The sequence below is a fragment of the Talpa europaea genome (genome assembly GCF_964194135.1).
Source record: "Talpa europaea genome assembly, chromosome: 7".
NCBI lineage: Eukaryota > Metazoa > Chordata > Mammalia > Eulipotyphla > Talpidae > Talpa > Talpa europaea.
The window spans coordinates 15,886,030-15,897,676 of record NC_140074.1 but is presented as its reverse complement, the minus strand read 5'-3'; the positions used below and the strand labels follow the sequence as shown (position 1 = coordinate 15,897,676).

The window sequence follows — 11,647 nt, the reverse complement described above, 5'->3', positions numbered from 1 at the left end:
CCACATGGAGAAGGACAAGTTCTCACTCTTCACATGCAGATAAGGGGACTCAAGTGTCTTTCACTTATTTTTTCAGAAGTTAGGAGCCTTTAAAAGTCTTTCTGGGGAAAGACTGAGAAGTTAACGTGATGTTATCAAGTGACAAACTTCTCTCTTTTAAATCATTTTTTAAACATATATTCAAGATGCTTTTCTACACATAGTAACAATTCAGCAGAAAATCCAGAAGACCTTAGTTTTGTGTGGCCTTTGCAAGTTATGTTACTTGTTATAGCCTTGGTTCTTCAACTGTAAAATGGGAATACAAACATCCACCTTGCAAGAATCTCCTGGTGATAAAAAGAAATAACATACACAAACTTAGTAACACTATGCTCGATGTATACTCGCAAGAGGGTTGCTTTTATAATGTTGATTCTATGGGCTTTTATAATGTTGGTTCTATGGGAATAAGCAAATCAGGGTCTGTTTTTTCAAAAAATAAATAACAGCATCTTTCAACCAAAATGGATTTCTTCTAGGGAAAATAGTGTTATTTTAAAGATACCAAATTAATTACTTTTTTTCTTTTCTGTATGAGTTACCTTGAAAAAAATTGAAAGTCTTTTTTTTAATAGTATTTCTCCTCTTCGGGGAAAAAAAGAAAATAACCTTACCAGAAAGTTGTCTATGCTTGACAACTCCAATTCTCTCAAATGGATTTCTGAAACTCTATCTGCAATGTGTCCCATGATGCCAGCCCAGCCCCCAGGCCAACTCATACCAATGCCAACACATTTCAGTTGTTACACTGTTTTTCCAAATGGATAAAGAACATGGTAGATATGGGCTAGGTCTTCATTAAACCATTCCTTCTGTCTGGGCACATGGCTAGACTAAATTTCCTGATATCCCTTACATTTAGCTGTGATTAAGTCCCTCCAATGGGATCTAACTGAAATGATTGTGTGCCCCTTCAAGATAGCTATAGAACACTCCCATGCACACCCCTCCAGCATGTCACTTTGCTCCAGCTTGAAGATAAGCCCTGATACCTTGGGAGTCACATGGGACATGGCTGAGCCACAATATGGAAGGTACTGGTATCCCTGATCACTGTTTAAAAGAAAGCCAAACTTTACATGAGTGAAAAATACTTCTGTCATATTTGAGCTATTCTATTTTTCTAGATGTATTTGTTAAAGTGGGCATTTGGAAGTTCTAGGAGTTTTGCAAAATTAAGAAATATTGGCAAGTTATTTGTAAAATAATGTATCTAATCATTGTGTGCCAAATCAGACATCACCTCGTTATATAACTAAATAATCTATAATTAAAATATCATTATAGTCTATTTTCTACTCTAGGTAAATCATTAGAGATGCTAACAGTTTAAGAAAATATTGAAAACCTTGAATATACAATATTTTTTTCATTTACTTATTTTTTCCACAGCATAAGAAAAGTCTGCTACTACTTGACTTTAGTAACAAGAATGTCTTGATCCACCAGCATATTGAATGGGGTTATAGTTTGTATCAGAGCATTAGTGAAAAAAAAATCAGATTAGAGAGAACTGAAATATAAGCTATAAGCTCTCATCTGTATTTAATAAATAGATTAGAATTGCTTTCTAATCTTTCTCATCTGTATTTAATAAATAGATTAGAATTGCTTTCTTTACTTCAAAACTATACTATTACATTCTTTTATGATTTGACAATAGTTAGTAATCCATGATTATAAACTACATTGTTTTATTAAATATTAAAATGTCAGGGATATGTTTTTTGTTCTGTGTACACAGAGGAAAATATATCAAGAATATTTTCAGAAATTTAAGCCTCAAGCTAAACCTGGGAAATTCAAGACTTAACCCTAACCTTAGCTGAATTAAGTAAATTATTTATTTTATTGTCCAAAGTATAAGGTACCTAACTTAGTTTAAGGTCATGCAATTAAAGATATAATAGTAAGTGAGATTACTTACAGATTATAAAAAAAAAACAACAAAAAAAAACACACTACTGTGTTAATTCAGTAAAGAACTTATCATCAAATGAATCAATGGCACTTCTGGAAAATTGCCTTTGGTGATCACAGATGTTAGCCTGGAGCCAAATACATAATAAGTAATTTACTAAAAATATCTCTCAAACTAGTCTTACTGTCTCCATCTCCACTGCTGCCATCTTTATCTAGGCCACCACAACTTTCACCTGGCCTACTAAAATATCTGTTTTCAACCTGGTCTTTTCTTGCTTCCATTCTTGCCAAATTTTTCCAAACTAATCCTCTCAAGGAAACTCAAAGTGATTTCTTTAAATCACATGATAAACCACACCACAGTCTTGCCTGAAATTTTTCTATGTGTCGTCACTGGTCTTAGAATAAAGCTAGATCTTTATTATGGCCTGCCATACCTTACCCAATTCCAGTGTATGCTGGTACCAATTTCCCATTCTCTTCACTCCAACCCAACTAATTTCTGTGTTCCTTGAATATCCCAAGTACATTTGCATCAGGGCTTTTGGACTTGCTAGTCTCTTTCCTAAAATGCCCTCTCTTCATTTCTTTACATGGCTGACTTTTATTTACCCTTCAAGTCTTAATTCAGTCATCACCTCCCCCAATTACCTTCTCGCTCCATGTATTTCCTTCCCAACACATATAACACTCAGTGCTTTAGTCTTCTTTTTGCCTGAAAATCTGGACACTCTATGAGGACATGAACTCTTTTTTTTTTTATTCATTTTTACTACCTTCTTTCGGGCATCCTATGCTCAATGATGGTTGGTTGGATGGATGAATAATGGATGAATGGATGGATGAATGGATGATAAGATAGATTGATAGATGACTGCATGGGTGATAGATGGGTGGATGAATGGATAATGAAATTAATACATAGGCAGTAGATAATTTCAGCATACTTTATCCCAGATACTGGGACCATGCATGATAAATTATTATCACATTTGGCTGTAAATGTTACTGCTCTATCCTAGCAGGATGGGTACCCTGTACTGCTCTCTTAACCACATCTCTCCTGGGAATATAAAAAAAAGCTTTAGCTCTGGAGTCACCAATATGGCTATTTCCACATAAGAGTTTTACTTTTAGATGAAAAATATTTGAATTTGCACTGTTGATAATCCCGAGAGGGTGTATCATAAAATTTAATTTTCTATTAACACCTATATACATGAGGCTATCCTGGCTTAGACCTTTAAGACTTCCAACTTATGATGAAGTTCTTTCGGGAAAAAACAATAAGTTCACCTCAGCAGAGTAAAACCAGAGATCATTGTGGTGGATTACCATATCTAGGTCCATTTCCCTTATGAGAATCAAATCAAGCGAATCAAATTGACAATATTTCTGGCACTGGGTCAATCTGATAGTATAGCACGTTTTCCCAGTTCTGACAAATGAATTAGAATCATGTCTACAGAAGTTTTCTCCCAAATTCTTCTGCACATATAATAGGAAGTGTAGGGTTGGATCTGGGCAGGGGTTCTGGAAATTTCAAAATAGCCTCTCCACACTGAATGCCCTTGTGAAAGCCAACACGCATAAGCACACTTTTCTCCATTTCAAGACATGGTGTTCTATCTAGCTATCCTAGTCCAGCAAACTGATGAAATCCATTCTGTAGCTCAACCTGACACAACTCAATGAGCCCTTTCAGAATAGCTTCCAAGGAACTGCATATTGGCACTGTGACATCAGTCTAAGTGGAAGGAGATTACAGAATCAGCCCTGCAATGCATATAGTGGTGATAGTAGTGGTGGTGGTGGAGAGAACTGGAGAAGGAGGTTTACTCCTATAAGGAAATTGCTAAGGCCTTTTTTCCAGGAAGTCCCACAATGCTCTTGAAAGTCCACAGGAGAAATTCCTCAAGCTTCACTTCTCCCGAGGATTAAGTTTTGTTGATGGTTCGTTTTATCTTTTGGATACTGTTATTGTTCTAGCAGATCATATTTCTTCTTTGGCTCTAGAAAGTCCAGAGACAGATTTCCAACCCTCTACAATAATGACACTCAGTATTATAGATTGCATTATTATAAACTAACTGTACCCAACTTCATCTTGTTTTTTGCTTGCATTAACCCTTATTTCCTTACTTATGTTTTAGTCTCTTGTATATATTTTATAAGCTGCTTCAAATCCTTTTGAGAGTAAAATAAGCTATTAATGCACAAATACTTAGTGAATTTATACCAAATCTTTCATAGCCTTAGATCCTGCAAAAATACAATGTGGTCTCAGACCAATCTGGCTTTATCCTAACTCTGTGGATTTCTAGCTATGTGACCATGCGTGAGTCACTTAACATTTCCAAACTTTCATTTCCTCCTTTTTAAATTGAGGATAATACATTTACATTGTATAGTGGCTGAGAGAATCAACGATAATTATACAAAGAGTTGGTACTTATTAATTAAATAAATAGCATCCTTTATTGTTAGTAATAACAATACAGATTGTTACCAGTGACAATGACTGGAAGACACAGGGGTACAAACACATGAAGAATGTCACGTGACTAAAGAGGCAGAGGCTGGGTTTAGAAGCCAAGGAACACCAATGATTTCTAGTAATTGCCAGAAGCTAGAAGAGGAAAGATTCTCCCTTAACAGTTTGAGGGAACATGGCCCTGATGACACTTTGATTTTAGACTTTTAGGCTCCAGAACTATGAGAGAATAATTTGCTGTTGTTTTAAACCATCCTGGTTGCAAAATATTTTATAGACATTCTAGGAAGCTAATACATCTCCAACTCCTTATTCCTAGACACCATTCCCAGACTCAGGCATTGCACAGACACTAACTAGACAACCTAAGATTCAGAGCATGTGAGTCTACTGTCAGTCTAAGAAAAACCCACTTAAATTTTTCATACCTTTCTCCGTTCTTCATAAATGTCAGGAAACCTTGTGAGCACATGCAAGCCATGTTCATAAGGTTTTAAAAGTAACTAAAAAAAGACACTGTCCTCATGTCTGCAATGCTAATTTCTTTCAAAATATTTATCCTATGGGGCCTCCCTGGGGGCACACGGGTTAAATTTTCAGCAGCACTATCAAGCTATTGCCAGCCACTGTGGCATGAATTCAATCCCAGCCAGAGAACTGACCCACATGGTGCAGCAGAACTCTCCTATTTGGCCCGCTGCTCCCCTCAGCAGTATATTTCATTAGATCTGCCTGTTCTGCTTCCCACTCTGTCTCTGGTGAATCCTCTCACTCCCTACACCTCTCGCCTGCACCACAGTTCTTATATGCATAAATATATAAAAATAAATCTTTAAAAAATATTTATACTAGATAAAATGACATGCTAGCTACCAACCATTCTACCCCCACACACACACCGCCACACACACACACACACACACACACACACACAGACTACAGGCACTCTCCAATTTAGTCTAGGAAGAAACCCATTATCTACTTAGTGGGTAAAGGAGAGAATTATTCTGGTAGGTTACATCTTTCATTGCTACGATCGGAAACACTGCCATCTCAGAAGTGAATGCCCCATTAGGGTTCAAATCAACCAAGGGAAACAAGAGGAGAAGAAGAATATTGATAAAAGCTGCTTTGGTCATCGAGAGTAGGTTTTACTGATGGTGCATATATATTTACTTAAGTACTTATTCCACCATTTAATTTCCTTTTTATTGGGGATCATTTTCTAAAAACTCAAATTATTCCTGTGTAGGAAGTTGCCACATGCATAATTTGAAACCATGCTATAAAAGAGAACCAAGTGTAAGCTTGTCCATAGAAACTCACTAAGGCTAATATGATAATATGACAGCTACTGGGGACATCTAATACAAAGAAGTGGCAATATGAGGGAAAATGGGTGAGGAAGAGGCCTCGAAACCTCTCAGCAGTTTTGCCTGCACAAGTTAATATTCAAACATGAGAAGCATAAAAAAATCATATGGCAGTCTTTTATTCCACAGCATTTAAGGGTTTTTTTTATGTAAGATACCATGGATACAAAACTGAGTAAGACACATCTCTAAGTCTGGAGAAGATGTATGAGTCAACCAAACCATCCAAAACTATGATATACAGCTTGAATAGAGGTATGGCAAAGCCTGATCTTGTCAGCCCCAGAGACCCCAAGGAGAAAGCAATAGAAGTAAGAGAGGTCACTGATGGCACTGTTGGGCTGCCATCTACCATTCTGTAAATGCTTCCATTTACCCAACACCTGACTTGTCCTCCTGGGTCCCTACAACAAAAGAACTAAACCACAAAATAACTCCCCTTTCACTGATTGAGACATAGCTTCATTATCTTCTCTCAGTCACCCAATAAGTAATTATTGAGCATCTACAATGTGCCATGTGCTGATATAGGCACCAGGATTTGTAAAACTAAGGTTTGGTAAATGTCATATTCATGAAGGGTTTATCATGCATAGTTCAAATATTATTTCCAAGTGAGGGTATCGATACAGGCATAGAAAAAACTTCAAGGCATAGTATGAGTATTATAATTCTGTTTTGGCAATTTTTTGGAATCTTTCAAAAATACATACTCCCATGCCACATATCATCCATGGGTGTGATCCAGCCTCTCCCCATCTCTGGGGATCCTGCTGGGCATTAGAAAAGACAGCGGCAAACAAGCCAGTTGTTGTCCTTGCACCCATAGGACTTAGTGTTTAGTGGGGTGACAGATGTCAGATAAGGATGTACACTAAACTAATGACAGCAGTTACCACAGGGCAGAGGAGTGAGTGACATGATGTGAGGCTGAGCTGATAAGCAAAGCTTCCACTTTATACAAATATTTGAATTTGAAAATATGGACCTATCCATGTTTTCTGCATAGTCAGTATAAATTTCCACATCAGGTACATCAATAACAGCCGAGAGGCGGATTAGAGGACTATTACAAGCTGACCTCAATGAGGGAGGCACTGGGGAATTAGTGAAAATTTTCAGAATTTCAGGTTGGTTTGGGGCTAAAATAGCTGCATTCAACTTTATGGTCACTTATGTCTTCATGTCCCGTGGAAAGTACTGCCAGGCATGGACACAAGCCTCCCAGTCTTCGAGCTGTCTGCTAGGGCCAATCACTTTCTGACCCACAAATGGAGTGATTTACTTTCATGGACTGAGTAACACAGATAATCAACATGTTGTTCTCACACCGGTACAAAACTTGCCCCTTCATGGAGAGCAATAAATCTTATCAGAAGATGCCAAAAACCCCTGGGCTGAGTCACACTTACCTTGTCTAGACTGAACTGTCTCATCTCCATTTTGTCAAACAAATTGTATCTTGCCTTTTACTATTAATATTTTAATACATATGAATTTCACCTAGTTCCATTGATAACAGAGAGTCCCTTGCTAATCAGTTTTCCTCCTGAGGAAAGTCTGATTACATAGAAATGACCTCAAGATATGCTAAGGAAATAAGAACAAATATCATGAAAACAAAGTTGGCCATATCAATTCATAACCTGTTAATGACAGATTGGGCAGTTGTGTAAAATTTGGGGATAAAAATATGTCCTTAGATTATCATTCATACTGATTCTCTGATTATATTTTGGGATACTCTGATGACATGGCATTTACAGAGCAGAAGCATGACAAATGATTGATCACCCAATAATGCTCCTGATCACAAAATTATATATCAAGATAAATATATATATATAAGAAAAAGTGCTCTCTCTCTCTCTCTCTCTATATATATATATATATATATATATATATATAGGTATATAGAGAGAGCACTTTTTCTTTAGGTGCCATCTTGGAGTATGTACACTTGTTAGGAATATGTACTCATATAAAGGTTACCTCTGTGTGGATAGCCAGCAGAGGAAAGTTTCCTGCAATGGGCAATAGGAGCTTACACAGTGGATAGGGTTGCAGATATAATATGGAATGCCCCATTGAATTCAAACTGGAGTTAACAATGAATAATTTTTAGTGTGTGTACACTCCAAATACTGCATGGGTGTTCTGCATTTTTATTTGCTAAATCAGGCAATCCACTAGTGGAGAAGGGGAAGACATGCAAATCAATCATCTTTCCTTCTTTGTCATGAATACTGTTGAGGTCAGCATCCATTAACATTTATAGAACATGGGAAATGAGGTCCATGCTATAGACTTACTCATTACTCCTACTCCCTAACACTGAAAACATGCCTACTTCTTTTACCATGGACTCTAGCAATCATGTACTGTAACTTATTCCTCCCCTTCTCAAGACCTGCCCGGTGACTGGCACGGGAGAGATGCTAAAAATAGTTTTGATTAAATGAGGATATGATATGGAAAGACTACAAAGGAATGAAATTTTGGATGAGAGGAATAAAACAATAAAATTGTACATGGCAGAGCACAGAGTAATTTTCCTTTACGCCTGGTTTTGCTGTCTGTAGTCTATTACCCACCAACCACGGTTTAAAATATACAATATTTTGAGAGACCACATTCACATAGTATACTCATATATTAGAGTATAATGTTAGGTTCTGAGTTTTGTGGTGGTACTTTCTGACAGCTAAGTTTTCAAAGACATCATTATTATTTCTTGGGGATAAACTTCCAGAGGGAGAGTTGCTGAGTCAAGGACTGTGTGCTTTCTGGAAGACCCTTGAAACATATCACTTATTTTGCTCTCTAGGAAGGTTTTGTCTATTTATAATCCTATACAAAAGGGCATGTTTTCCGAACTATTATTCTAAGTTAGTCACCCCATGAAATCTCTCTGTGAAATAATAATCTATATAAAGTATAAAGAGTAATATATATAGCAAGTTTTAAACCACTCCAAAAAGTCAAAATTTTAAGGAATCTCACTAGTTCACAATTTGGCATTGGCACAGTCAACTGATATAGACAGGAAAATTATAAGTCAAATTTCCAATCAAGATCTGCCATATCTGTAGAAATGTGGTTGCTTAACATTCTAAAGTGATTTTATGGAAAATGAATGTATTTCTTTCTTAAGATGATAAAATAAGTTAGATTGTTTAATGATAGCTTCCCAAAGACAGAAATCCATTTGCTTTGACCATAATCTGAAGAAAATTATTTCATCAAAGTGAGAAGTATAAATAGTAGGTAGCCATCATTACACCACAGTAATACTGGTCCCAATATGAATTAGTTTGGCTACCCAAAAACCTCCTCAGTGAAAAACCAAAAGGAATAAACAAAAACCTTCATGCATCTAGAACCTCCAACAAGAAGAAAAAATACCTAAGTAAAAATTTTAAAATAGTATCTAAACTACCATAACTAAAAAGGAAATGTGTGATAAAAAGAAAATGTGTGATACTACAAGAGAGAGACAAATGAAGCAAAAAATATCTCCCAATATGCAACCCCCTCGATGGCTTATAATAAAGTATTAGAGGCAAATGAAATACTAGGTGATGATGGAAATGCTGGTTAGGGTTTAATTAAAGGAAAGTTTCTCAAGTGGCAATAAAAAAAAACATGCTGGCTTAGCCTTGTATTTGATCAATACCATGCTAAATCGATCAACTCTACTTTTCATCAATTTTGAGATCCAGAAAAAATCAAATAAAAAGTAACAATATCCAAGTATAAATGCTTAATTTAACAACATGATAGAAATCTAAATTATGGTCTGGTGGGCCTTGTAAATGATAGTCATTTGGTTAATGTCTTTGATTAACTCAGAGAAAGAAGATCTTTGGCTCTAGAAACAATTACAAAAAATACACTTTTGAGGGATGCCTCTCATCTCAATTATGTAATAGAACCGGGTGAGTATAGACACTCACAACTTTTAGTTCACCATGAAAAACCCTGCACCAGTTTTGTTATGATGACTCTGCAGTCTTGGAATGGATCAACCAGACATCTAGGGTAATGCAGTAGTAATGCTTTGCTCACTTTAAAAAAAAAAAATCTAGTACTTCCAAAGACAACGTAGTCACCCAAAGTATAAAAAAAAAAGCCTCACCCACAAAGGGAAAGGACTAAAACCCCGAGAACTACAAAGCGGGAAACTCCTCCCCACTGAAGATATTCAGGTATATAAAAGGCACACGAAGGAATACTTCAGAACTAAGACATTATTGTCAACCTTGACTCCTGTGATCTTTTAGCTTGTGGAAAAAATGAGGGTCAAGCTTGATATGATTAGAAATTGTTTGTGGCCTCTGTGCCTTATGGGTCTATTCATCACTGGCACGCTCGCTCTGAACTGTAACTTTCTGAATGTCCACCTTAGGAGAGTCACTAGGAAAAACATGAGCCTGCTAAGAAATATGAGCAATTCATTTTCTGAAGAATGTCTACAAGAAAGGACAGCTTTTGCATTGCCCCAAGAGATCCTCTTACACACACAGTCTATGAAAAGGGACATCAAGGAAGCCTTCTATGAAATCTCCACACAGGCCTTCAACATCTTCAGGCAATACATTGTCAAGTCCTCCTGGGAAGATCAATACCTAAAACAAATCCAAACTGGACTTGATCGGCAATTGAAGTACCTGAAACAATGCTTGGACGAGGAGGAGAAGATTAATGAAGACATGAAAGTGACGGAAGATGATGAGATGAAAGAGTCAGGAGCTAGGTTTCCCCAGCTAAGCAACCTAGAACTGAAGAAATATTTCAGCAGGATAGACAAGTTCCTGAAAGAGAAGAAGTATAGTCATTGTGCCTGGGAGATAGTTCTTATTGAAATCAGAAGATGTTTCTACTACTATCAAAAATCCACAGCACTCCACAGGAGGCTATAAGGTATATTTTTAGGGCCAAATCCCATTACTCTCCAAGATTTCCTCCTCCTTCTTCATTTTTTTAAAGAATTATTGTGCTATCCTATAACCTTACCCTTGGTTGGATTGGTGGTGGTTTACTGTCTTTAACATTAGGCCTTATTAACAGTGACATTCTCTTCTCTATAAGAGAGAAGACCATCCATCCCTTGCCTGACCATGAGTCCAGGCAGAAAGTCTTGAGACTGTTTTAAAATAAGATTCCATTTCTATCTTTTAGTTTGTCTTCCTCTTTCCTTTTGCTGTTTTGGACTTGTTTTGCTCTTCTACCTCTGAATTTCACCAAGCCAATGCTTAGAGAATATGGATCAGAGAGTGTTGCAGAATGTAATGCTTCACTGACTTAACCTTCTTGCTGCCAAGGTTGTTTAGTCTATGAAAGTTCAGCAAGTTCAAAGTGTCTATACAATCTTCCATAGAAACTTTCCCTTTCTCCCCTGCCTTCAAAACAAGAGTGTGGGGGTGGGGGGAGACGAGGGGGGAGGGAGTGTTGAAATACCTGTTAGCTTCTCAGTTTGATTTATTTGAAACAACGTAAAGTTTGTATGGTAATGTTTTATTATTTCAAGAGAGTGAAGATCCACAATGATATTGTATGACTGAATTCAATGACCATTAAATTCTTTTTCAGCCTTTGAGAGCCTGTAATTCCAATGCAGAAAGAACACTGTTCATTCCTAATGTGTATTTGATTTCTACATCTAAAGGCAGGGGAAATGAAAATACTACAGAAAAGTGTAGTATCGCTCTTTCATTGTTTTATAGGTGCCTGAAATGAAATGCCTACAGTCATAGTAAAGAAGAATTTCTGATTGAATTTTCCATTTTAGAAGATGAATTTCTGTCTGTTAAGT

The 11,647-nt window shown here is 36.7% G+C and overlaps 1 protein-coding gene across 1 annotated transcript; it reads left to right on the top strand.

Moving 5' to 3' along the window:
- Positions 1 to 9,783: 9,783 nt before the first annotated feature.
- Positions 9,784 to 10,754, top strand: IFNK (interferon kappa; the record flags this gene model as incomplete). Its single annotated transcript, XM_084237761.1, has 1 exon — positions 9,784 to 10,754. Exon 1 carries the CDS (start codon positions 10,128 to 10,130, stop codon positions 10,752 to 10,754), a length of 627 nt encoding a protein of 208 aa, XP_084093887.1. The 5' UTR covers positions 9,784 to 10,127.
- Between the last annotated feature and the right edge of the window lie 893 nt (positions 10,755 to 11,647).